The sequence below is a fragment of the Zootoca vivipara genome, chromosome 13, assembly GCF_965207765.1.
Source record: "Zootoca vivipara chromosome 13, rZooViv2.hap1.1, whole genome shotgun sequence".
In the NCBI taxonomy this organism is placed as follows: domain Eukaryota; kingdom Metazoa; phylum Chordata; class Lepidosauria; order Squamata; family Lacertidae; genus Zootoca; species Zootoca vivipara.
Genome location: NC_142596.1, coordinates 23,855,378 through 23,883,375, shown reverse-complemented (window position 1 = coordinate 23,883,375; position 27,998 = coordinate 23,855,378). Strand labels below are relative to the sequence as shown.

At 46.6% G+C, this 27,998-nt stretch overlaps 1 protein-coding gene across 1 annotated transcript in view; it reads left to right on the top strand.

Moving 5' to 3' along the window:
* SLCO3A1 (solute carrier organic anion transporter family member 3A1) overlaps positions 1–27,106 on the top strand; it is a 107,192-nt gene extending 80,086 nt beyond the window's left edge. The window contains exons 3-10 of the mRNA XM_035131226.3: positions 2,848–2,946; positions 7,069–7,335; positions 14,046–14,210; positions 16,974–17,172; positions 18,499–18,637; positions 22,765–22,940; positions 24,462–24,526; positions 25,631–27,106. Coding sequence (XP_034987117.1) covers positions 2,848–2,946; positions 7,069–7,335; positions 14,046–14,210; positions 16,974–17,172; positions 18,499–18,637; positions 22,765–22,940; positions 24,462–24,526; positions 25,631–26,010 — 1,490 coding nt within the window. The 3' untranslated portion in view covers positions 26,011–27,106. The remainder of the gene's footprint in view (positions 1–2,847; positions 2,947–7,068; positions 7,336–14,045; positions 14,211–16,973; positions 17,173–18,498; positions 18,638–22,764; positions 22,941–24,461; positions 24,527–25,630) is intronic.
* Positions 27,107–27,998: the final 892 nt, after the last annotated feature.

The window sequence follows — 27,998 nt, the reverse complement described above, 5'->3', positions numbered from 1 at the left end:
AAAACATTAAACTCTTTATATATATATATATATATATATATATATATATATATATATATATATATATATCCCTTCCCTATACAGGATTGCCTTCACATGGCTCAGGAGTCGGATAACTCCATACCCTCCAACATTTCTCCAATGAAAATAGGGACATCCTAAGGGAAAGTGGGACATTCCGGGATCAAATCAGAAACCAGGAGGGCTTCTCTCAATCAGGGATGTCCCTGGAAAACGGGGACACTTGGAGGGTCTGGGTTTGTAAGGTTTGGGTATTGTGTCCAAAAACTGCAAAATCTGTTTGTGTAGAGGTAGCAAAGAAGAGGCTCTCAAACCACTTTCAACATTCTGCTATCTGTCTTTAACCTTATGGTGCCCCCCAAACAGGGGCAAAACTAGGCTTTTTTCACCGAGGTCAAAGACCCAGTATGGCACGTACATACACACACATACATACTGGGAGCTTCAATGGCATTCCACTGGAGGCTTCATCCGGGGCAAATAACCTGGCTAGCCTCGCAACCCGGTAACTGGTTATTAAGCGATTTATCCTGATTGGTTTGCACCAAGTTTGCAGAGAGGTTCAAGGATGCCAGCTATTTGTTGAGCGTTCGCCTTGACTCATTCTGCAAAGAGTTGCATCGAGAAGTGTTCTCTACCACTATCCTGTGCAGTTTTCTGTCATATGCCTTACTGCATATATATATATATATATATATATATATATATATATATATACAAAATCTCCAATTGAACGGTTAGGGTGGGGCGGTGGAGTTGTGGTTCCACAGCTCCCAATCCACTGCGCAAGCTGGATCTAGCAGTTTGGGACTGAACCCTGAAATGGCGACAGTTTGCAAGTACCCCCAAGAGTCCTTGCAGAAAGGACTCTGATATTCCCGTCCTAAGATATGGGCATCCCAGATTGCACCGGGGCTGTTGATGGTCGCCATGGCATCTTTTCCACCCCTCTTATTTTGTAGACACTTTTTATAGTCTGCTTATGGCTGACTGGGCATTTGCAGCGACAGTGGCCGCAAGAATGTTAATAGCATCACAGTGGAAAAGTGAGAAAATACCATCTAAATAGGAGTGGCTACAAAAACTAGCAGAGTACACAGAGTTGGCAAAATTAACAGAAAGAATGAAAGACCGTACAAATCAAACCTTTATTATCAAATGGGACTTATTTAAAGAATACCTCAAAGATTGTTGTAGCAATATGAAATCTGTGGCAGCCTTTGAATAACTTTTGTAACACAGTGTTTAAGTGCAAAAAAGTAAAACATTAATGAAAATGTTATTGTTAAAAAACAACCAAAACAATTTGTGTGCTACGTTAATACAGGTTTAAAACATATGGAGATGACAGGAAGTCGACTGAACCTTATGTAGATTCTGTAAAAGTGTAAACGATATTATTAATTTTTTTGTTATTCTCATGATAATTTTGAATCTTCCTTATGGTTTTTTAAAGTTTAATAAAGCATTAAAAAGAAAGACTGGGCCTTTGCAAGGTTACAAAGTGCTCGTTTTATTATTTTCCCTTCGAAAAGGTATTGTTCTGTTGTACAAAATGGTGCTCATCTGCAAGTAAATGTGTTTGGCATTAAGCAGCGGAAGCAAATTTTATTCTTGTGATTGTGGTGGTGCTTTGGTTTAATGTGAGTTTAGAATGCTAAACGACACGGGCTCAGAGTATTTAGCCCGTGTTGGAAAACTGTATTTTGTTTAGTTAATATCCTTTCTCTTTATTTAAAAAGAAAAGAAAAGAAACCCTCTGTCTTCTTTCAATGCTTAGTGCTTTAGCATACAGCATACTCTAGTGGTGAAATCTCAGACTGGAGGAAGCGAGAAATAAAAGAAAAAAAACACCCCAGTAATCTCTCAGATGTTTAGACTCATAGAACTGTCGAGTTTAGTCTGGTCACGTACAAACTGTGCTTTTGGTTCAGTTTCTGGAGGGCAATATTTGCAGTTCTGTTAGCAGACTTGTCAGAAGGGAAAGTGCCTTGAGGCGTGTTTTTTTTATCGGAAGAAGAGAGAAATCCTGTCCGACTTCAACCAGAAGTCGGGGATTTAGTCCCGCTGGCCCCATGCTATGGATTTCTCTTCCAACAGAGGTTCAGCCGGCATCGGTCACGTCCAACGCCATACATTTAAAGCACTTCAACAGACATGGAGGATCCTGGGAACTGTAGTTTGCTAAGGGTGCTGGGAATTGTAGCTCCCAGGATGATTTGAAAGTGGTCATGACTATGAAAGTGGCATAAGACTGTTTTGCTTAGTTATTATTATTTTTATTGCAAATAATTGCATCCCATCTTTTTCTCCAAGGAGCTTAAAGTGGCATGCATGGGTCTCCACCATTCTCATTAAATCCCTGCAACAACCCTGTGAGGTAGGGCAAGCTGAAAGGCAGTGACTAGTGGAACGGACTCCCCTACCTAAGAAAATCATCAAGTCAGGAGAAGGCTTGGTATAGAGCAGTGTTTCTCAACCAGTGTGCCTCCAGATGTTTTGGGACTACAACTCCCATCATTCCTGACTACTGGTCTTGCTAGCTAGGGATGATGGGAGTTGTAGTCCCAAAACATCTGGAGGCACACTGGTTGAGAAACACTGGTATAGAGCTCTTCTCCCATGAGCTGCTAGCTTTCTGTGTGAAGGGAATGCTTTGTTCTGGTGGAAACGTCAATCATCAGAGAACTTTTCTTTCCTCACTGCTCCCCAGCGGCAGCTCAGAGTGCTACAACCCATCCACGTATCGAGCACCTCACTGAGGACTAGATCCTTGTTCCAGGACGCGCCTCTCACTGTGTTGTTGTTTTTCTGTGTTCCCTGCAGGGATCTTGTTTACAATGCTTGTGTTCGGACCAGCCTGTGGATTTATCTTGGGTTCCTTCTGTACCAAAATCTATGTGGATGCCGTCTTCATCGACACAAGTAAGGAGGCACTTGGTTACAGGCGATGGGTCTGTGCATGGCAGGGTGGGCGGGGGACCACTTGAATTCTGGAAGGTGTAGAATGGGAAGAGGCTGGCTGGCATAATTGTAAAACAAAACAAAAAAACTTGGAAGCATTTTAGGCACTTTTAGCAAGGATTGTAGCTCAGGATAGCTCACAAGTTTCTCATACAGAAGGTTCAATCCCCAGCATCTCCAGGTGGGGCTGGAAATCCTGCTTGAAATCCTGCAGAGCTGCTTCCGGTCAGTGTAGGAAACACTGGGTTAGATGGAGCAACGGTTTGACTCCATATAAGGCAGCATCTTATGTTGGGGAAAGGCCATTGCTCAGTGGTAGAGCTTCTGCTTTGCATGCAGAAGGTCCCGGGTTCAACCAGAGGTGGACCTCTGACAGCATCTCCAGGAAGGGCTAGGAGAGAGGCCTGTCTGAAATCCTGGAGAGCCGCTGCCAGTCAGTGTAGGCAATAGCAGGTTGGGCAGACAAGGGTTTGACCTGGCAAAAGTCAGCTTTTTACCTAAAGCATGTACTCAACCACTGAGCTGTGCTTTCCCCCTGAAAATAACTTAAGACCTCAGTCCCCATTTTTTTGGCAGAGGGGAGAAAGTGTTGATTTATTTATTTTATAATAATTTTTATTAGTTTTCCAATTATAATCCAGTGATAGCCTCATTATAACAATGCCAGTTTAAAACACAATTACTGATATCAATCATTCAAATACCAAATTATATAATTTAGAGAAGGTGGCACGTGCTAGAATTGATGGGTTTGATGATTTTCTTTATTTCTGCGTTCCAAAATCATAATAATAATCCCTTATACAACAGCTGCATGGGGTCACAAAGAGTCGGACACGACTAAACGACTAAACAACAAAAACAAAAACAACAACAGCTGCAATATTTATAACTTCTATTCGTGTTGACACATTAAATAATTTATAAGACTACAAGTGAAGATCTCATACTATATCATCGTTCTTCCTGTGTGTGACATTTATTCTCTCCATATCGTTTCTTCCTGTCCTTGTAAATTGTTATGCCTATCTTTTGCTGCTATCCGTCATACCTTGAGCTGAGCTGATATCCCAATGTGTTCCAAAAATTTCTCCCTCCCTCAGTCCCGTGCTTCTTTGTTTTTGCTACTTTAACAATAGCTGCAAAACTCGCTGTGTTGATTTAAGCCAGAGCATATGAATCTGCACAATAGCATTGGTTCATTCCAGGTCAAGGGAAGTATTGGGCTATTCTCTATTCTTCCTTGGTCAGACCCCACCTGGAGTCCTGTGTCCAGTTCTGGGTGCCACAATTTAAGGAGGGTATTGACAAGCTGGAACATGTGCAGAGGAGGGAGCTGGGTATGTTTAGACTGGATAAGAGGAGACTGAGAGAAGATATGATAGCCATCTTCAACTATCTCAAAGACTGTCACATGGAGGATGGAGGAAGCTTGTTTTCTCCTGCTCTGGAGGGGAGGAACCGAACCAATGTACAGTGGTGCCTCGCAAGACGAATTTAATTCGTTCCACGAGTCAATTCGTTTTGCGAAAAATTCGTCTCGCGAATCGCGAATCGTGGTTTCCCATAGGAATGCATTGAAATTTCTTTTTTTGCCCATAGGAACGCATTAATTAAATTTCAATGCATTCCTATGGGAAACCACGATTCGCAAGACGATTTTTTTTGCAAAACGAATCCCTCTTGCGCGTCACCATCAGATCACAAGACGCATTCGTCTTGCGAAAAATTCGTCTTGCAGGGCATTCGTCTTGCGAGGTACCACTGTATTCAAATGACGAGAAAAGAGATTCCAATAAACCATCAGGGAGAGCGTTCTGACATTAAGAGCTATTCCAACAGTGAAACAAAGTCCTGCAAGAGGTTGTGGACTCTCCTTCCTCGGAGGCTTTTAAGCAGAGGTTGGATGGTCACCTGTCATGGATGCTTTAGGTGAGATTCCCTCATCGCAAGAGGTTGGACTAGACAGCCCTTGGGGTCCCTTCCAACTCTACAGTTCTATCATCCTTCAGGGTTTCAAGCGGGAGTTTCTCTGAGCCCTACCTGGAGAGGTTGAGCATTGACCCTGGGGCCTTCTGCACACCAAGCAGATGCTCTTCCGCTGAGTAATAAGATGCTCTCACATGTGGATAGACCACAACTCCCCTCAGCCAGAATGATCACTGGTCAAAGATAATGCATGGTGACAACAAAAACTGGAAGGCACCACATTCGCTACCCTCCCAAACTGGGAGTAAGAGGCTAAGGAGGGCTGTCAAGAAGCAGTGGCGAAGGAAGCCTCTCTGGTACCCGGGGCGGGGTGTCAAGGGGCGGGGCAAACCGCCCAGCAGCACACGCATGGCACCAATACAAACTGCGCCACCCATAATAACAGCACACGCCCGCCCTTAGCTGCCCTACAGTGAGTGTAGCCCTTGGCTGGCCGCCATTTTGTCACACACACACCCCAGGGTGACACCCGGGGTGGACCGCCCCTTTCCTACGCCCCTGCCAAGAAGATCTCTCTCCTTCTCTAAGAGGGGAGTTGGCTGTGGGAATAGGGGCACAGCCTCACTTCTGGACGAGTCTATCTGTGGCTGCCAGCCGTGAGGACTGTGCTCTGCCTCCATAGCTGGAGGCATTAACGTTTCTGAATCCCGGTTGGTGGAAACCTCAGGGGGGGGGGGCGAGGGCTCTTGTGCTCAGGTCCTGCCAGGGCCGGCTCTTTAAGGCAAGCCCGTGTGTCGCAAGGGGCTGTGTGGCTGTGCCCGCTGCGGCTGTGCCTGCTGCAGCGATGCTGTGCGCTGTGCCCGCCCGCCACGGTGAGAAATGGGATGGGGGTGCGCCGGAGCGATCATATGCTTAAGACGGCACTGGGTCCTGCTTGCGGGTTTTCCTTTGGGGGCATCCGGTTGGCCACTGTGAGAACAGGATGCTGGGTTTAGATGGGCTATACCCTGATCCTGCAGGGCACTTCTTATGTTCTCACAGTGCAGTTATGGGAGGCTTGCCAAAAATAAAAAATTTAAAAATATCATTTGCTTTTGCTGCTTATTCTGGAGCAGCTGATGCGGCTGCGAACAACTTGCAATTTATTTTCTTTTTTAAAGGAGACCACTGTGGCCAGCAGAGGGAGCCATAAAGTAACTGTTTCTCCATCCCCACCTGGTTTCCTCATCCTTTCATCCTTCCTTGCCTCGCTTTGCAGCCTCGCTTTAAATGGCATTTCTGAAGTTTCCATAGATGTCTAGACACACCCCAGCTTGCTGTGACTGTAATAACCATAACCCCCCCCCCATGTGCCTGGAATTTATTTTCTTTTTTTTAAAAAAAAAACTCCAATGTGATTGCAATGTGATTGGGGTTGGAAGGTACCCCAAGGGTCATCTAGTCCAACCCCCTGCAATGCAGGAATCTCATTTTTTTAAAAAAATAAATATTTTATTGGTTTTTACAAAAAAAAATCAAAACAATACAGAGAAAATACTTTTACCATATACATATTTGAGATCCTCTGAATCTTATGACTTCCCCTGCGTGGGTCCTTAAAATAATTTTTCTAAAACTACATATCATCACGTTCTTCACAGTTTTCATCTCTCTAAATTATCCATATTTATTGTTTCTTTACAAGTCATTTTCAAAGTCCAGATGATGTTTTTATGTCTTTACAATGGTCTCCGAAGTAAATTATACATTTCCCCCATTCTTTCTTAAAGTCATTATCTTCTTGATTCCTGAGTCTCCCGGTCAGTTGTGCCATTTCCGCATAGTCCAGCAGTATGGCTTTCCATTCTTCCTTGGTCGGAACTGTTGGTTCTTTCGATCTTTGGGCTAGTAGCATCCTTGCAGCTGTTGTTGCATATATTGCATATATATAACAGTCTTTTCTGGTCTTTTGGGTGCAGGAATCTCTATTAAAGCATCCATGCCAGGCAGCCATCTGCAGGTGCCAAAGATGCCTTCTGCATGCAGAGCATAGCTGAGGTTTGGGGTAGCCCCAGGTAGACCACCCCCATGACACACCTCCTTCAGTCCCTGGTGGGGTTTCCTTATTATCTCCCGCCATGGTCCTCAACAGCCTTGTCTTTCTGTCCTTTGCAGGTAAGCTGGACATCACCCCCGATGACCCCAGGTGGATTGGCGCATGGTGGGCGGGCTTCTTGCTCTGCGGTGCCTTACTTTTCTTCTCGTCTCTCCCGATGTTTGGATTCCCACAGTCCCTGACCCGCCGGCCGGAGCTCTTGGCAGAGGTCGAGCAGGCCATGCTGCCAGACAGGGACTACGAGAGGCCAAAGCCCAGCAACGGGGTCCTACCGCGAAACACCTTGGAAGTCCCCGACGACGTCTCCTGCTTCCAGCAACTGAGAGGTGACACTATCCCCTCGTAGCTTGTCTGGCGTCTGCGGGAGGCGACAGGTCAATGATTGGTTAGATCAGAAGTGGGGGGGTCCTGAGAGCCGCATTCCTTCATGGGGAACCTTCCAGGGATCACATGGTCATGGTGGAGCCATTAATGCAGATTTTGCGTTTAAGCAGTAGGCTAGTTTCTGCATGCCCTTCTCTGACTCTGTATCCAAGAAAGCAAGGGCAGGATCGAGAGTTCAGGAGGGCTGTGTTTGCCCCCCCCCCCCGGCTGGTGGTTCCGCACTCCTGAATTTAAGCCATTGCCTCCTGTGGGAGTGAGTTCCATAGTTTAACGATGTGCTGCGTGAAGTCCTTTGTTGCGTCTTTCTTGAATCAGTGGGCAAACACTGAGCATTTTGGTCGCTGAATCTCCCTTCCACATCCTCCACTGCACTAGGGAGACTGGTGGCGCTGCGGTCTAAACCACTAAGCCTCTTGGGCTTGCCGATCAGAATGTCGGCGGTTCGAATCCCTGCGACAGAATGAGCTCCCGTTGCTCTGTCCCAGCTCCTGCCAACCTGGCAGTTCAAAAGCACACCAGTGCAAGTAGATAAATAGGTACCGCTGTGGCGGGAAGGTAAACGGCGTTTCTGTGCGCTCTGGTTTCCATTGAGCCAGAAGCGGTTTAATCATGCTGGCCACATGACCTGGAAAGCTGTCTGTGGACAAATGCCTGAAAAGCAAGATGAGTGCAACACCCCATAGTCACCTTTGACAGGACTTAAGCATCCAGGGGCCCATCCAGGAGACACAAAGTAGGCCTGCCTGGCAGATGCACACGCAAGACAGACACACAAAGAAGCACTTTTTTCACACAGCACGTAGTTAAAACTATAGAACTCCCTCCCACAGGAGGCAGTGATGGACACCAACTAGGGTGGCCTTCAAAGAGGGTTGGACAAATTCATGGAAGTGAAGGCTGTGTTCTACCTCCACTGTTGGAGACAGCAGTCCTTCTGAATACCAGTGGGGAGACTTGCTGATGCTCTCAGGTCCTACTTGGGGGCTTCCTAGAGGCATCTGGAGAACAGGATGCTGGAATAGATGGACTCCTGATGTGATGCAGCAGCCAAGCTCTCAGCTCTGCCCAGTTACCACCCCTCAATATCTGCCACCTGAGCCACCTGTCTCACTCTGCTTCATGGTAGAGCCGGCCATGACTGCAGGTTTAAGTGGATTATCGTGTGGTACAGCAGGGCTTTTTTAAAAAAATGGAGCTCGGCTAACCCCTGCTCAGATTGAAAACTGAGATTCCCTAGAGGAATCCAGACTTCCTTTTGCCTTGCAATTTATAGGCACACTTTAAAAGTCCATGCCCGTCTGTTGTCGTCGTTTTTGTCCTGGCACTTTCCGTGGGGCAACCAACCCACCTTTCATTGCCGAATTGGAGCAAATGGCAATCCACTGAAAATCTATTTGCTGCAATTCAGTGGTAGGACATGGGTTTCCTTGGGGAAAGTGCTGTGACCAAAAAAGAAGAAGAAGAAGTTCTGTAAGCTTGCAGGCATTGTGAGGTTTGCTGGAAGAGACAGTGAGCTGAAGAACCATAAAGAAATATCAGGAATGCATATCAAAGCATTGTGAGGCGTGAGGCCAGCTCAAAGCATGAGGGGGTTCTAGGAGACCCCCATTCTCTGCTGATGGAACCTGTTGGAGAACCAGAGATGGGCAGTCACTGCAACATCTGCACCCTGAGCAGCCCCAGGGGGCTGAGCCTGCCCTCCAGGTTAATTCCCAGCAATGCCCTGATATAGTGTTGCTTGGGATGCAGGTGGCGCTGTGGTCTGAACCACTGAGCCTCTTGGACTTGCCGATCAGAAGGTCGGCGGTTCGAATCCCCATGACAGGGTGAGCTTCCATTGCTCTGTCCCAGCTCCTGCCAACCAACCTAGCAGTTCAAAAACACGCCAGTGCAAGTAGATAAATAGGTACTGCTGCGACGGGAAGGTAAACAGCGTTTCTGTGTGCTCTGGTTTCTGTCATGGTGTCCCGTTGCGCCAGAAGCGGTTTAGTCATGACCCGGAAAGCTGGCTGTAGACAAATGCCGGCTCCCTCGGCCTGCCAACGAGATGAGTGCCACAACCCCCCCATAGTCGCCTTTGCCTGGACTTAACTAACCAGGTAAAGGGGTCCTTTACCTTTACCTTTATACCATGTTAATTCCCAGCAATGCCCTGATATAGTGTTGCTTGGAGTGTTGTGGGGGCCCTGAATGACAAAGCCAGGCCAGGGGGGGAAAAAGACATTTTGGGGGAGGGGATGACATGAATTTTGGGCCCTATCAATGCCTGGGGGTCCCAGCAAGTGCCCACTGTTGCCAGGTGCCAGCGTTGGCCCTGCTGAGTCTAATGAGATGGGTGGAGGAGAATAGTCCGCTTCGAGCTTCCAAAGTGAAATGTGAGGGTGGATGAGGAGTTGCAGTGAGGTTAGTGTAAGATCTGTGATGGGGCAAAGATTCCTTTGAAGCACAGATGCAGGTGGAGAAATCAATGGAAGCACCTGCTCCTTGATGTTGGGCTTATCTTGATGACAGAACAGCCAGTGTCTTCCATTTGCCCCCCAAAAAACAAAAAACAAAATTGGTTGGCTAGAACTAGACAAGCAAAAGCCCCCTGGTGATGTCTTGCTGGGCTGCACCATTTCTGACTACAGGGAGGGTCAAATATCTGGATGTTTCTCTGCATTAAAACCTATTGTCTATACATCCTAAACCAGTGTGGTATGGGGCAGGTGAGTCTAAAATCCTTCCTTGCCAGGGGGCTGTTTTGCCCGTAGTCACGTCTTGCCACCAGTTCTTGCTCCTGCATTATAAAACTTTGAGCATCTAAAGAAAGAGACGGCAGTCAACCCCAGGAGGATATGACAATTGCTTTTCAAAGAGAAAGAAACAGAAAGCAGAGTGAGAGAGGATAGGATTTGCAAAACGCAGACAGGCCCTGCTGAGGCTTCAGCTGCACTTCAGAGAGATAATTTTTCAAACGTTCTGATTTTTCACATGTAGGACTCACAGAGGAGTTAGTTGCCAGGTATCAAGGCAAGGTGAAGTTCTTCGCAGAACCTCGGCACACTCCATCTTGCTCAAGCGGGGTTATCTCTGGAATAATTAAAATACTCACCCAAGCAGAACAGGCTCTGCCTGATTCATTAGCTTAAGAGATGCTTTGCAACCTAAGTCTTTCTCTCCTTCTTAGAAACAAAGAGAAACTCCTGCATGAGCTTTGCGGAGGGAGAGTTGGGGCTTAGAAAAGGTTAATTGAAAATGAAACTGGGGGTTTCACATACACACATACGCAGAATGGAGTAATACCGGGTGCAACTCTTGACATATTCAACAAAGGGATGTCTGGATGTGTCAAATTCAGTTTCTCTTTTTTCCAGTCTTAGGTTCAGGTCTCCACATTTCCAGATCCAGATATTACCCAGCCCTACTTTTCGCCTCTACTTAGTTCCATCCTTATTTCAGTCATCGTAATATATCAGTATATCGTGATGCTTAGCTGGTAATAATAATTTATAATAATAATTTATTTGGTATTAACATACTTTTTATTAATTTTACAAAATACAAAAAAACAAAAAAACGGTACATACTTAAACCCCTTTTCCACCTCCTTCCTACCCACCCACATGGGTCCTCCCCTGCCACAGAAGTATCCCATGTTTGTGAACAGTCAGAAATGGTCCATTTTATGCTTGGATTTCTGTCCTCCTCCCCCTCCCCTGACCCCAAAGCCCCCCCCTGCCACCAGGGAGCTCCAGCAAACTATAATAATAATTTATTATTTGGACCCTGCCCATCTGGCTGAGTCTCCCCATCCACTCTGAGCAGCTCCCAATCGAATATTAAAACAATACAACATTAAATATTTAAAACTTCCCTAAACAGGGCTGCCTTCAGATGTCTTTTAAAAGTAGGATAGCTGCTTATTTCCTTGACATATTGCGATGTTGAAAACCAGATATTGCCCAGCCCTAATGCCAGCCAGTATTAACTGTGGATTCACCCTTTCTATGGGAAATCCAGTAAGTCTTAGCCTGCCAGTTTGCCCTGACATAGCTCAGTTGGTAGAGCGTGATACTCTTAATCTCAGGTTCATGGGTTCGAGCCCCATGTTGGGCGAAAGATTTCTGCACTGCAGGGGGTGGGAACAGATGATCTTCATGGCCCCTTCCAACTCTATAATTCTGTGGTTTTGCATGGCCATTTCCCCCCCAAACCATGTCCACCTGTCAGTCAGCTGACATAACTGGGAAGAGTTCATTCCTCAGCTGGCTAGGCCCACCAGTTCCACACAGGGAGTTCAGTCCTGCTTCATGGGTACATAGGGTTGCCAGACTCAATAGAGGACAGGACTTCTGTGCCTTTAATTACCCTGCTCTCTTTTGAGTCTGGAAACCTTAAAGAGAAACCAGCAGACCCTTTGCTTGGACAGCAGACAAAGGGTCTGCTGGTTCCTCTTTAAGCTTTCCAGACTCAAAAGAGAGCAGGGCAATTAAAGGCACAGAAGTCCTGTCCACTATTGAGTCTGGCAACCCTATGGGTGCATTCCCTGAGGGGGATGTGCTGACAGAGGAGGTCTCTCCCTGCCACCTCTGTGGTTCAACTCACCTGTCACCATGGCATCAGATGACTGACAAGTGAGTGGCCCTGCCCACATGTCAGAGTTGGCCCATAGAATGAGGGAGGTAAGGAATAGAGATCAGACCCACTGGGCCAGACCTCTGCAGCACACACACACACACACACACACACACACACACACACCAAACCTGTTACCAGCAACTTCTTTGAAATAAGTCCCAATCTGGAAGCATCAAGAGAAAACCCTGTTTGCCTCTGTTGGAAAGATCATTGATTTTTAGAGCAGTGTTTCCCAAGTTTGGGTCTCCAGCTGTTTTTGGACTACAACTCCCATCATCCCTAGCTAGCAGGACCAGTGGTCAGGGATGATGGGAGTTGTCATCCAAAAACAGCTGGAGACCCAAGTTTGGGAAACATTGCTTTAAAGAAAGGCAAATACCCCTTATCCAGAAACCCAGTAGTTAGTGCAACATTTGGGACAGAACCAAATCCTCAAATCTAAACACCCAGAAGTTTAGTGCTACTCATACAGTAATCAAAAGTGATTTCCTGTGTAATATGCTCTGTAGCCCCTAGATGGCCCTCTGAGCCTCAAAGCAGTCCAGGTATGGTTAGATGGCAATGGTGTTCTTAGGGATCTCATGTCTGCTTGTATCTATTTTTCTGTTGAACAAAGGGGCTAGCCAAGCCAACGCTGCATGGAGCCATTAGGCTAAATCAATACAAAGTCATAAGAATAAAGATGAGAATCTTACAAAGAATCTGATGCAAAGTCGGAATAAAGAATGTACAGAATGGGAAATGCCTGGACTTTAGAAAAGGTGCCCTGCAGCAAGTCAAGCCATTGCCTGATTGTGGAGGGAGAAAGCAGACGTCATGGGTGCCTGCTTTGCAGAAGGCTGAGCTACTGGTTCGTGGAGTCATAGTTTAAAAGCAAAGGAAACCTTGTACACTCCACAAGCCTGAAGTCTGTCCAACCCTGGCCTTGAGTGCATTTCCATAAGAGCATAGGAACACCAGAAGACCTCCTTGTCATCTAGTCCAGCATCCTGTTCTCAAACTGGCCACCCAAATGCTAACAGGAAACCTGCAAGGAGGATGCAAGCACAAGAGCATGCTCCCCGCCTGCAGTTTCCAGCCACATGTATTCAGAAGCATGACTGCCTCTGACCATGGACAGAGGGTGTTAGCTATAGACCTGCGGCTTGGGAAAGCCAAGCACATGTGCCGAGGCTCAGTCACGTGGATCTAGCAGCATAAGACCCATGTGATTGAGCCCTGCCAATGTGGTTGGGTCATGTGGAGTGTCCTCGGACCCAGCCACATGGGTCTTATGCTGCTTACAGACAACCAGCTGCCCCGCAGCTGGGAAAATGTCTTTAGGCAGCCTTCCTGTCAGGGAACCACCAGGAGTCAGCGAAGAGCCTGGTGGATCAGAGCGAGGGCTCTTGGACGCTTCCAGAGCCCCAGCACCTAGCGCCTGGCAGCTGCCCCCGGAAGGTGGGACTGAGGCTCAGGAGGAGAGGCAAACCCTTAGGGATGTTGGGGAGATGGGAGCTCCAGAGGGAGAGTTGCAGAGGGCAGACCCAAGCACTCAAGAGGAGGAGGCTCCAAGAGCCACCGCACCGGTCCCTCAACTGAGCAGCTCTAGTGGGGAGGGTGCTCCACCAGCACCCTTACCCCAACAGAGGAGGGGGGGAAGAGGAGGGACCAACGGAGGAGGTTCAGGGTGCCCCAGGGGTTATGCTGGCGGAAATCACGAAGGGGGGCGCTTCCGGATTCTGAATCGGATTAGTACAGTCATGGTTTTTTGATGCTCTGTCTTGTACATATGTACACAATAAAACCCTGTAAAAACCAAGCATGGGGTTTGGAGCCGCTTACTCGTGAGGAAGCTACCTACACCATTACACTTCCCTAACCTGGCATCCTCTAAATGTTTTGGACCACAACTCCAATTATCTCCGTTCAGCAAGGTCATTGTGAGCCAAGATGCCTAGAAGCTGGGGAAGATCTTCTTGAGGGCATCTGGGGAAGCTCAGAAGGTAGCCCCCTTTCTGAAGACCCCTTTCCTCTTTTTTCTCTTCTTCAGTGATCCCTAAAGTAACCAAGCACTTGCTCTCCAATCCGGTCTTCACTTGCATTGTCCTTGCGGCGTGCATGGAGATCGCCGTGGTTGCTGGCTTTGCAGCCTTCCTGGGGAAATACTTGGAGCAGCAATTCAATCTCACAACGTCGTCCGCCAACCAGTTATTGGGTAAGTAGCCAGAGCAGGCCATCAGCTGGGCCATAGTTCTTTTCGGGGTATATTATGGGGTGCCAGACGCTGTGCTGCTTACACCCATGCCCACATACACCCCTTGCCTTTGCCATCCCAGGCTTGCAGCAAAAACTTGGCAGCTCACAAGTCATGCCAAAACAGTCTCATGCCTTCATGCTTGCATAACTCTTTTCACTCTGGTATGAATACAGTGGTACCTTAGTTCTCAAACTTACTGTAATGCATTCCGGAAGTCTGTTCCAAAACCAAAGCGTTCCAAAACCAAGGTGTGCTTTCCCATAGAAAGCAATGCAAAATGGATTAATCTGTTCCAGACTTTTAAAAACAAATGGGATGGGGGGGGGTTCCTGTCATGTGATGGCTGGAAAGCACTTCCTGACAATTTCTCACTGTTTGAGAATATGTTTTTAACTGTTTTGGAATATTTTAAACAACTTTTTAAAATGCTGCTCTTAAAAAGAAGTAGTTTTATTACCGATGTGTTAGACACCCTGGGCTCCTTCAGGAGGAAGAGTGGAGTATAAATTGAATGAATAGGTAAATAAATAAAGCAGCTGCCCCTTCAAATATACTTCAAACAAACAGCCCTGCGAGGAAGGCTATGCTTAGGGATTGCCCCCATTTCATCCCATCAGCTCTTTGGTTAGCAGGAATTTGAAGCAGTCCCACCCCAATCTTTCCAAAACATTCTTCCACACCAGCTCTCATAGTAAGCTATGTTTTTTTGTGTTCCTTTTTATTCATATGCAAATACATATGCAGATTAAATTAATTGACCCAAACCCATGCCATTTATCAACACTGGTTTCTTTAATCAGGTGCTAGCCTTTCCATTCTGTGCCAAAGGAACCCAAGCTCTGAAACAAGAAATTGTCAAAGCCTGAGACCTGCATAAATTAAGCACATGAGACCAAACAGCGAGGTTGCTCTCACTTTGCTTAATGTACCCTGCAATTTTTTAATATTTGTTTCTCCACAATTCATCCACACTCTTAGCCCTGGAAATGCTGTTCGGCAACCCATCGGACTACAGAGGTTTCAGCAAGTCTTGCTGTCAGTTTTTCAAGCATATCTTTGAAAATTGTAAGGTCTGGGATCTTGCTGTTTTTTTTTAAAAAAGACAACCAAGGATCTCACAAAACTGACCTCTGAGTTCTACATTTTGCAACTTTTCGGTACTTTCATGGAATTGTGCCATTCCCCACAACGTGAAAGCCAAGGAAAACAAATTCTCTGCAACCTGCAATAGTCATGAACATATTCACTTTGCAGAGGGCCAGTGTGCTGTAGTGGTTAGAGTGTCAGACCAGAATCTGGGAGACCAGGGTTCAAATCCCTATTCAGACTAATCTACCTCACAGGGTTGTTGTGAGCATAAAATTGAGGGAAGGGGAGAACCATGTATGTCACCTTGAGCAACTTGGAGGAGAGCCAGGATAGAAATGTCATAATAATAATGTGGAGGAGTCCAGACAAAAGCCATTCCACCCTCTCAGTTGCTGTAAGGTCACTCAGCATTGCTCACATAATCTCAGTCCTATCATCCAATCCTTAAAGCAGGGGTCAGCAAGCATTTTCATCAGGGGGCTGGTTCACTGCCCCTCAGACTTTGTGCGGGGCCGGAATATATTTTGAAAAATATAAATGCCGTGCAAGCCGGTCCTACAGCTGCCTCCAAAGAGGAACACAATCTGTTGACGGCCAGTCCTTGCGGAGCTCCCAGGCGGGGTGCACCACATGCTGTGGCCCATCAGCAAGCTGAAGCCCCACGACGCGCCCCTCACACTGCCCATGGCATGGCCCAGACCCACTGCCCGCCTGCCAGCCTCTCCGTCTATGCCCACGCCGGGTTTACCTCAGCCACGGGCGGCAAGGCTTCCTGCAGCCAATCCGAAGCCGCGCCAGTGTCTCCGCCTGCCCAGAGCCATCCACAGCTTTGGATTGGCTGCAGGAGTTTCCTACAGCCAATCCGAAGCCGCACCAGCATTTCCACCTGCCCAGAGGCTTCCGCGCTTTGGATTGGCTGCCTGCCCAGAAGCAGTGCCAGCATCGTGGAAGTCAGTCCCCATGTGGCGAGGCGTCTGCAGCATGTGTGAACTGACTGAGCGGGTGGCAGGTTCCGTGGGCCAGATTTATGAGCCGGGGGGGGGCCACATCCGGCCCCTGGGCCTTAGTTTGCTGACCCCTGCCTTAAGGTCTAGAAACTTGGTTTTTTATTTTCAAAAGAACTTAAAATTATATTTATTTCCCTACATTTCTGATCCTCCTTCTTCCCCAAGCAGCTCATAGTTCCCGCCCTCCCCACTTAACCCCCACAAGTCTGACACTCTAACCACCACACCACATTGTCTCTCTAATAATATAAAGTATATATATATAAATACAATGGTACCTTGGTTGTTGAACTTAATCTGTTCCGGGAGTCTGTTCGATTCCCGGAACGGTTCGAAAAACCAAGGTGCAGCTTCCGATTGGCTGCAGGAGCTTCCGTGTAAGCAGCATCGGACATTTGGCTTCCAAAAAATGTTCGCAGACCGGAACACTCAATTCCAGTTTTGCGGCATTAGGGAGCCGATTTATTCGACAACTAAGCCATTCGACAACCAAGGTGCTACTGTAAGTGGTTTTTTTTTTTTTTAGGGTTCCTAATGTTTCAGAAAGTAGGTTTTCTACACTTGCATGCACAGGGACTGAGGCAAATTGAAATGGAAGCTATGAACCCCTTTCCTCTTTTTGCAGGCATGACAGCTATTCCCTGTGCATGTCTGGGCATCTTCCTGGGTGGCCTCTTAGTCAAGAAGCTGAGCCTGTCTGCTCTCGGAGCCATCCGTATGGCTATGCTGGTCAACCTGGTTTCCACGGGCTGCTACGTCTCATTCCTGTTCCTGGGTTGTGACACAGGACCAGTGGCTGGGGTCACTGTACCCTATGGAAACAAGTGAGTATGACCCGTGAAACGGACTTTGAGCCACAAACACTCCTGGGGTTTATTCCTCAATGTCCAAAATCATCCTTTGCCAACCCGGTGCCCTTCAGGTGTTTTGGGTTACCAGAGGGATATGCTTGGTCCAGATGTTAAGAAGAGAAAAGGCCAAAGTCCCATCTCACTCACCAACCTGGAAGGAAGGGCTGCACCCAACAGGTCAGGTTGTGAGTGAGCTGCTCCTTGAGGATGAGAGGAAGGGTCCCAGCCTTGGTGGCCTGGCACCTTTAAGAGCAGAATCTCTGCTGGAATTCTTTCATTTGGCCAACTAGAGAGGTCTAATCTAGTGGGGGGGGCGGTTTCCTTCAGCAACCCTCAAGGTATAGTTAGGAAGCCTAGATGCAGGTAGGGTTGGCTTTGGGCTGGCTTCCAACAGAGCCTTTAGCTGCTCCTGGATTTCCCAGCATGCACCTGTCCCAATTAAGAGACACAAGATGGCTGCTGATGTAGACCTTGGTAATACGATGCCCTGTGCGAGTTCAAAATTTGACACACACGGCCAGCCCTTGCGCCCCAAAGCCAGGCTTTGCAAAGGAGGCATGAGGAATCTAGAGCCTTCCCTACTCCTTCCCAAAGCTGGGTTTTGGACCTTGTCACAGCCCACACACCAGCGGGAAGGCACTCGCTTGGCCCCTGCATTCTTGGGGGGGGGGACCAGTCAACCTGCCCTAAATCTGCCTCTGACTGATCAGTATGGCCATTCCCTAACCTCTGGGACCTTAAGCTCCTTCTGTTCTCTTTCTTGTCTTCCATGCAATCAGTAGCCAAGGAAGAGTCTGAGACCATAATACCATGGTGCCATGCCATGCACAATGATGCTTCTCCCAAAGAGTTCTGGGAAGTGTAGTTTGTGAAGGGGGCTGAGAGTTGAGAAGAGACCCTTATTCCCTGCCCTGCCCCCACCCACCCCCCGAGCTACAGTTTCCAGAGTGGTTTAACGATCAGTCCCTCTTCATACGGAATTCTGCAAATTCTGGGAGGGGAATAGGGGTCTTGGCACCCTTAACAAATCTACACCTCACAGGATCCTTTTCAGGGAGGGGCCTTAAAAGTGAGGCCTTTTTCCATCTGAAACTCACCCAAACTCAGTTCTGCCACCTCTCAGGTGGGCGCCATGGTGAGTTTCAACATGTCTTTCGCTAGGAAAATAGCACTGCTTAAAATTATGGTGTGAATATGGCCTGGGTGTAACTTCTGGGGAGGAAAGAAATGCTTCGGAGTCACGCTTCCTTCTGACCAACCGCTGCCCTCCCCTCACCCTCCCCACCCACTTTCTTCCAGATCAGGATCATCGTCCATCCTGGCACCATATTCCGCCTGCAATAACAACTGTAAATGCCAAACTGATTCCTTCACTCCAGTCTGTGGGGCAGACGGGATCACGTACTTATCTGCCTGTTTTGCTGGATGCGGTACCATGGTAATCCATATTTCTTTCCTCGATTGATTGGATTTCTTCTTGCCTGCCTTTCACAGTAAGGTCCCCGTGCGGATTGTGGCATTCGGTTACAAAACAAAATGCATTTGGGGCGCTGTGCAAAATCACAACCCCCCCCCCGAAAAAGTCCTTTTTTTTCAGGGTGAGATTGTGGCACCCAAAATGGCCGCCGTGCTCTCAGACAAAAAAAGTGGGTTGTCCAAGACACCTGAGGGGTATGTATGTCTTTGAGCTCTGGCGATGCCTCTTGCTTCTCCACGTGGAGCATACAGAGAAGGGCGTGTGAGTGTGCATAGAAGCTCACCAACTGTACAAATTTAAAATTGACATTCGTAGCTCCACCCATTTTTACCCTCGCCCCGCCCATCACTTGCACAAAGCCAATGCCCAGAAAGGAATGTGGCCCTCACTCCCCACTCTTGCCTTAAACAAAATGGACAGAGCCTCTGCTAGTGGCCCAACCCTCAAAACAAAGAGAGGGAGAACAGAGCCGACGGAGAAGTGCTGGTGGGCATCAGTGACATGAGCAGGTGGGGAATTCTCCTTTGCCAAAAGCGCCAGGCAAGGCCTTTGGGATGGAAGGGAGCAGGTGGCCGTGGAAGAGCTTGCTAGCCATTGCTGGCAAAGGGAGCCTGTGCTTCTTCCGGAGGCTCATTGTGCCCAGATATAATCACTTCCTCAGCTGCATCTTCTTCATCCTCCTTCCCATCCCAAGCCCCTTTCATATCCTCACTCTGGAGAGAGACAATGACAGGTTGTGAATTCAGCAAATCTCTAAAAGCTTGACAAAGAGAATAATTTCTCTTTGTTCTCCAAAGCCTGAAATTTTGATAGAAAGAAGATGACTGATGTGTGTGGACAAGGCAGAGTTGATATCTAAGGACTAAGGGGTGGGTGTGGGTGGGTGGGTGTGGGTGTGTATCTAGACCTAGATATTTCAATAATTTAACAGTTCAAGGCGAGTCAGTTAGAATAAGCCCTCCTGGCAGGAAATAAAGCAATTCTGTATCTCCCAGCATCCTTAGGGAGCCACAGCCAATGATTGTGAGACACATTCAGGAAATGCTGTTCAGTTCTTCTGGGGATCTTACTAAATGCACACACAAAAAGCGGAAGAAAAGCACAGCAGATTTTCTGTGCAGCTGAAAGCTCACAGATCCAATTATCCCCATTCTTCTCTGCTCCTCCTTTATCACACTATGCCATTGTGTGGCATTTTCCTGGTCCACTGATATCATCAAAAGCCTTCCTCACGCTTTCCTTTGGCAACAGGCATCAGAGAGCCAGTCCCTCTTCGGACACACCAGTGGGGAACGACAGCATTGTCACTTTTTTGGCAGGGTTTGGACAGACACCTCTTTTGTTGTTGTTGTTGTAGCATGAATAATAGCCGTGGGGAGCTTCCCTCTAGCCACTACACTGCTCTTGGGGCCAGAAAAGTGAAATCATGGTGGAGGGGGGCCACATGCAAATTTTCTGGAAAAGCAGAAGATTGTAAGCTTCAAGGCACAGCGGAGAAAGGCATATTGGAGCCAGCCTCCTTCCCAGAATAGCTAGAAAGACTTTTAAAAACTAGGAAGCAAAGACTTTGTGTTGTCTTTTATGCCTTCCTACATAATAGGGGCTTATTAGTTCGCTCTGAGGGCAGATGGGAACCTCTGCACTCGGACAGAGGCGTAGCTGGGGGGCACGCTGGGCGCTACACCGCAGGGGCCACCCCTATGGGCAGATCGCCCTGCCTCCAGGTGCCGGAGCTGCTAGCTATGCCCCTGTACTTGGGACCCCCAAAGCTCTGCTGTGTGCACTGCTACAACCTGTCAGACAAGGGTTTTGAATAGCAAAAGATGCACCAGTTCTCTTAAGGCAGCCTTTCCTAACCTAGTGCCCTCAATTATTATTTTTATTAGTAGTAGTGGTAGTATTTATATGCCAACCCTCCAGCAAATTAAAACATCGAGCACAGTAAAAAAAAATCCAACGTTTAAAACTTCCCTATACAGGGCTCCCTTCAAGTGTCTTCTAAAGGTTATATATCTACTCATCTCCTTGACCTCTGATGGGAGGGCATTCCACAGGGCGGGCGCCACGACCGAGAAGGCCCTCTGCCTGGTTCCCTGTAAACTCTCTTGTTTTATTTTTGTTGCTAGGGTGCGAATTTTTCTGTTTTAATCCTGTACACTTCCCTGTGATCCTCAGAAATTTAATAAATAATAAGAATGAAGGGTGGGGCTGAAGAACATGAGCAGGGGACCAGGAGTTAGATCTGTGTGCAACATAATCCCTTCATTATATTTGCAACTGGCTGGGAGATCAAAGGGAATACAGCCACTTTCTTCCCTTTCTGGTTGCACGTTGATAAAGCTTATCTTGCCTGTCTCTGGCTTTCAGCCCCTGAACAAATCCCCTGTAAACTTGAAGCTGTCTGTTCCCCTTCTAAGGGTGTGTGTGTGTGTGTGTGAGAGAGAGAGAGAGAGAGAGAGAGAGAGAGAGAGAGAGAGAGAGAGAGAGAGAGAGAGAGAGAGACAGACAGACAGACAGACAGACAGACAGACAGACAGACAGACAGACAGATAGACAGACAGACAGACAGAGGGAAGCACCTCTGTTATTATTTCCCTACTGCTGCTGATTCCTGACTTTCTGCAAGAGACAGAGTTAACATCGCAAACCAGTATCTTTTGCCTCTTCATTGTTCTGAGGTTCTGAAATGAGGCTGCAAAGGGCTGGGCAAATTTACTCTTTTTAATGCACTCTGGCATAATTAGGAGCAGTGGGTGAAAGGGGGGGAGTAAATCAGAAAGTAATTAGAAGCTTTAATTTGAAAATGGTTTAGCCTAATGCAGGGACACAGTGTCTTCCTTTTATCCCTGTATTCACGAGGGGTCTCAACCCATGGTAATTTTCTTTTCTTTTTTTAATGGTAATTTTCTCACAGTCGTGCTTATTTGAAAGACTTGAAAGAGCCAAAGGGAGAACCACAAAGGCGAAAGGAATGGCACACCACTAGAGCAAAAATGGTCGTATTCTGTCCCTTGGCAGGCGGGCAGATGCAGGAGGGGTGGGTGGGTGTGTGTGTGTATGTATGTACCTCCTGTTTTCCTACCTCTTGTCTGACTTTTACAGCCAATATTGCAGTGGCAGAGTTGACACTCAAGCCCACTGTGATCCTCGCAGGAGGGCAGAGCAGAATCCTGGGTGCAGAATCTCTTTATGGACACAGTTGCAGAATAGGCATACTTCAGTTATCCAACCCCCAAGCCATCTGAAGGAAGCTCTGTATAGAGATTTTATTTATTTATTTTAAAAAAAGTTTAATGTAGGGCTGTCATACATCTGAGTTTTCCTGGACATATCAGGGATTTGTCCATTTGAATTTCCAAAAATTGTGATGTATGGCAATGATCTTTTGGGGGAGATTTTTCAAAAAAAAAAAAAGCTCAACAACAACAAAAAACATAATGGCAAACTAGGCAATCCTAGTTTAATGTTCTGTTGTGTTTTTATATATGTTGGAAGCTGCCCAGAGTGGCTGGAGAAACCCAGTCAGATGGACGGGATACAAATAGTAAAGTTGTTGTTGTTGTTGTTGTTGTTGTTGTTGTTGTTGAATATGACATCCCTATTTTCATCGAAGTAATGTTGAAGGGTACATGATGGTGTGTCGGCAGTGCCTCTCAGAAGCCAGAGCATAGTTAAATACAGTTTGCAAGCGGGCTACAGGTTCCTTGAGAGCCAGTGTGGTGTAGTGGTTAAGAGCAGTGAACTCGTAATCTGGTGAACCGGGTTTGCTTCCCCGCTCCTCCACATGCAGCTGCTGGGTGACCTTAGGCTAGTCACACTTCTCTGAAGTCTCTCAGCCTCACTCACCTCACAGAGTGTTTGTTGTGGGAGAGGAAGGGAAAGGAGATTGTTAGCTGCTTTGAGACTCCTTCGGGTAGTGATAAAGCGAGATATCAAATCCAAACTCTTCTTCTTCTTCTTCCCCGTGGCCCTCTTGCCCTTCCATGGCTCCCAGACTAGGATGAGTGGCATGTCCACACCCTGTAGCAGAAAATCCGCTGCTCTGTGTTTTGCCAGCAGAGCCTCCTTAGCTGGGCTTTCTCTTCCAGAACCTCACGGGTTGCACGTGCCTCGGTCTGGTCCCTGCGGAGAATGCCACGGTCGTTCCTGGAAAGTGCCCAACCCCAGGATGCCAAGAAGCCTTTCTGACATTCCTCTGTGTGATATGTGTCTGCAGCATGATCGGAGCCATGGCTCAGACGCCCTCCGTCATCATCCTCATCAGGTGAGAGCCTTCGAGCATTTGGGGACTGTGGTAACAGAAAAGGTGGCCCCGCTGGAACTGGAGCAGAGCTTGATCTGAAATTTAAAGAGCTGTGATGCTTTAAACAGCCATGGCTTCCCCCCTAAGAATCATGGGAGCTATAGTTTGCTACGCATGCTGAGGGTTCTTAGGAGACCCTTATTCCCCTCAGAGAGCTACAATTCCCAGAGTTCACTGTGAAGAGGGATTGATAATTAAACCATTCATGGAATTGTATCTCTGTGGGGGGAATAGGGGCATCCTAACAATTGTCAGCAGCCTTGACAGAACCCAGCATCCAGAATTCATAAGAATTAAGCCATGACTGTCTGAGGTGGTATGATAGCACTTCAAATGCAGGGGGCTCTGGTTATATCTGGATATCCTCCTCCCCAGTTTGAAGCTGCATCAAAACTTAGCATCCCTTTCAAGGCTCACAGCAGAGACTATTCCGCTGGGGAAACTGGTGCACAGCCCTCCCAAGGAGAATGTCAATAAAAAAATTTTAAGCCCTCAAATCTCAAAGCCACACACTCTTTCCTGTGTCTGTTCTCAAAGCATTTTATGCTTCTGTTTGATGTTAGAGAAAGCTCTGCAAACATCTCTGTCAATCTACCATTCTCTGACCAATCCGTTGTCTGCACCACTCAGCCAATCCCAATCCGAACATGTATCTATGGGAAAGAGGTCCCTCATCTAAGCGGAAAGCTAGGTGACTGATGAGGCTGCCAGAAACTCAGCTCCTGTAAGAAGGCAATTATTCTTACTCTTGTCATGAGACCTGTCCAGCCCAGCCGCTATAGCAGATACGAGAAGAGACTGCTTCATAAACAGCCCAGGGTGCTGGAAGAGGTGGGCCACTGACCTGATCCATCAAACTCGTCCTAAGTTTTTTTGTTCACACTTTTGACCCGAGGCCAATAGATTTTTTTTATCACCTCTCCCTGCACATTCACACTCCTTGCGAAGTTCAAACTTTTTTTTCTTTCTTTCTTCCTTTCAAAAATTCAGTATCTACAGATGCTGGGAGCAGCTTGGGGAGGGGGCTGCAGAAAACGGGATGGTCCTTTTTGCAGCCTTTCTGGAGGCTAATGATTCTGACCACTGTTGGAAGCAAGTCACTGGACTAGGGGGTCCAATCTAAAGATTTCCTGTCATATCCAGCATATTAAAAATGTGAATTCCTTATGTGATGGTTCACAAGGGGTTGCGATTTGCAGGCGGTGGATGGGAAAGTCCACAATGCTGCTAGATTTCTTTACTTACCAGGCCGCTGCAACTTCTTTAAATCTCAAGGCACCTAGAAGTGGAGTGGTAGGGAAGGGAGCACATTCATGATTTAATTTCTGAAGATGGGACCATCTTGGTTGACAGCAAAATATAACTGAGGTAGTGGTATGCATGTACATTAATTAAAGCCTGGAGCAAGGAACCATTTTTATACACACACAAACATATTGTATATATACATATATCTTGTTTGCTTGAATTTCTCCTGTACAGAACAGTGAGCCCAGAGCTGAAGTCTTACGCTTTGGGAGTTCTCTTCCTTCTCCTCCGATTGTTGGGTAAGTAAAACTTAAGCTTTCTTTTCATTTTTTTTTTCTCATGCTGCTCTGCTGCTTCAGGCAATGACTTCAGCAAGAGCAAAGACTAGACCAGGCCAGCACCATGGAGAGCTCAAGGGGGAGACTCCATAAGAACAGAGCTCAGGTGTTGCTTCAGCGAGGATTGGAACATCTTGCAGAGGAGAAGCCAAAAGTTGCTGGTCTTTCAGCAGAACTGATAAGAAAGATCTGGACGTTCCATTTCTCTCCTGTGTAGCTTGATGGAATGGGCTGCTGTAGATGACAGTTAAGGGAATTCTTTTAGCAGAGCTGATGAAGATGCTAAGGATGTTCTAGGGACCCCAGCAGATATAATGGTATCTCTTCTGAGACGCTGCTTTGTGGTTTTCCATAGGCATCTGGTTGGCCACTGTGAGAACAAGATGATGGAGTGTTGGCCTGATTCAGCATGGTTTTTCTTGCTTTCTTTTCTTATATATAAATTTTGTTCATTTAGTCTTCAAATGTTTACATACTTTACCATCAACAGTACGTTTAATTTATCCATTGACTTCCCACCCCACCCCCATTATGTTCTGTGTTTATCCTTTAATGCTACATATTTTAACTTATTACATTCCGTATATACATCCTAAATTATTAGCCTTGATGTCTTTCTGCTGTTGCTGCTCATATTTCAAATCCTCCTTGTGTTTTCAAGCAATTATAATAGTTCTTTAGATATTCTACAAAGGGTTTCCAATCCTCATAGAATGTTTCATCATTTTGGTCTCTAATTTTTGCTCTTAGCTTGGCCAGTTCCGCATACTCCATCATTTTAATAAGCCATTCTTCCTTCGTTGGAACCTCATCCTTTTTCCATTTTTGAGTATACAATGTTCATTTGCGTACATAAATAAATTAACCAACTTTTTCAGTATATTTGTTTCTATCATCCCTAAGAGAGAAGCTTCAGGTTTCTTGGGGGAACATCATCTTAAACATCTTCTTTATCTCATTATAAATTATTTCCCAATAGTCCTTCGCTTTTTTGCCAGTCCACCACACACGGAAAAAAATATCCCTTCTTTCGTTTTCTCACGTTCTTATCTTCTGCTTTCACAGGTTTTATCCCACCTCCCCTGATCTTTGGAGCAGGGATTGATTCCACGTGCCTGTTCTGGAGCACGTTCTGTGGCGAGCAAGGAGCATGTGCTCTGTACGACAATGTTGTCTACAGGTACCTGTACGTGAGCATTGCAATAACCCTAAAATCGTTGGCGTTCATCCTGTACACCACCACTTGGCAGTGCTTAAGGAAGAACTATAAGAAATATATCAAAAACCATGAAGGTGGACTAAGCACTACTGAGTTCTTTGCCTCCACTTTGACCCTGGACAACCTGGGCCGGGACCCCATTGGCCAGAATCCATCACATAGGACAAAATTTATCTACAACCTTGAAGACCACGAGTGGTGTGAGAACATGGAGTCTGTTTTATAGTGATTATGAGGGTGGATTGCTAACCCAAAGTTCCTTTTTAAAGTTTTAAAAAAAAGATAGATAAGATATATGGGAAAAAATGTAATATAATATACAAGGATCTTTTGCAAAATGGCAGCCACCACTATATCTCAAAATCTACTGTGATGTTCCAGAACACTCTCATACATAGTTAGACTGACAGAGGAGGGAACTCTGTCCTTTTCTGAGAAGCAGGGCTAGGCAAGGTTCAAGAGAACAGGAACATTCTTAAAATTTGGCATCAGAAATGGAGGTGTGGAGCTGTACCAAACATGTTGGCTGGTGGTGACATTATGGATGCGCAAAGCTCGCAACATTTTGGGATCCAGAGTTTTAGTAGAGACCTGTCTGCCCTTTGGCATAAAGACAAAGAGAAAGAAAGAAGGAAAGAACGGAAGAAAGAAAAGCCTTTTTCCAGAATAAGCGCCATTTGAATCTCAAGTACCGCTGGGGGTAACCTTTGCAATAAGAGCTAAAAGGATGCAAACTTGGCTGCTGTTTAGTCCCAGCATTCTCCTCTTTCTGTCTCTGTCTTTGTCATCAAAGAGGGAGCCACATCGAAGTTCCTCAGTTGATCCAACTTCACCATCACGAACCACAATGCCAGAAGTCATATCTAGGCAGCTGTTGAAATGCCCCAAACCAGCCCGTGTCACATCACCATTCAAAACGCACCAGCATCATTCAGTTGACATCTCTCTTTCCATTTTGGTATTGGGGGGTAGGGCTTTGAACCTGGCTGTGCCAGAATAAGGTAGGAAGGTGAGACGCTGGATAATCCATGCCGAACATGCTGTAAGCCGGCCATTTTCCAACCTGGGATCCCTCCAGATGTGTTGCACTACAACTCCCATCCGTCCCAGGAAGCAACAGCTTGGGCTGATGGGAATTCCAGTGCAATACATCCGGAGGGCACCCAGTTGGGGAAGGTTGCTGGAACTTTTTAAAAAGTACATACGAATGAAGAAGACGTTTAAGGGTGAAGAGAGATGTTACAGTTTAAAAGTGGTGGAGATGACATGGTTGCCCTTCCTGTATACCACTGTGCATTTTTGTATTCTCTCATAAGCTCTGGAAGAAAAAAAAATTCAGTGCAATTTGGGTTGAGCCAGGTGAAAAGTTGGAACGTGGTTGGACTGGGCTTGGTTGAGGGTAGCGCCTCTCCCCGCTGCAAATGTTCATCCATTTGTACAAGGTTTGTGATTTTTCTTTTTTTGGTAGGGTTATGGTGAATGAATATATATACAGTGGTACCTCTGGTGACGAACATCATTCGTTCCGGAGGTCCGTTCTTATTCTGAAACCGTTCTTAACCTGAGATACCACTTTAGCTAATGGGACCTCTTACTGCTGCCGCGCTGCCGGCACATGATTTCTGTTCTCATCCTGAGGTAAAGTTCTTAACCAGAGGTACTACTTCCAGGTTAGCGGAGTCTGTAACCCGAAGTGTTTTTAACCTGAGGTGTTTGTAACCTGAGGTACCACTGTATAGTGAGAACATATATATGGGTGGTGGGTTTGTTTGTTTGTTTGTTTGTTTTTAAATACAAATCCTGATACTCAAGGGGAAATTACTCACCTCCATATGGGAAGCATTTTGTTTATCCACTTAGGGCCGAGGGGAAATGCCTGCCATTTTGCCCCTCTCTTCATTTGTGAGGAAATGGTGTAGGAAGTGAGCAATGAAATCAAACCGTTTCAGGGACACCTTCCTTTTGCTACATTTATCTCATCTGTCTCTTAAACCTGTAAAAAAAAACCTCTCTTTTTCTGCTGTGACAAGCAAGACAGGGAGGGAGGGAGACTGATGGCTACCAGCCAGCATGGTTTTAGCCCAGAATGCCTGCTGCAGCATTGGGAAATTTTGGCAAACAACTGGCTTTCACCTGTGGGAATTCTCTTGGTTCAGCCCACTCCCTAAGGTGACACAGTTTCTCTGCATATGTGCGGCTCAAAGGGCAACCACC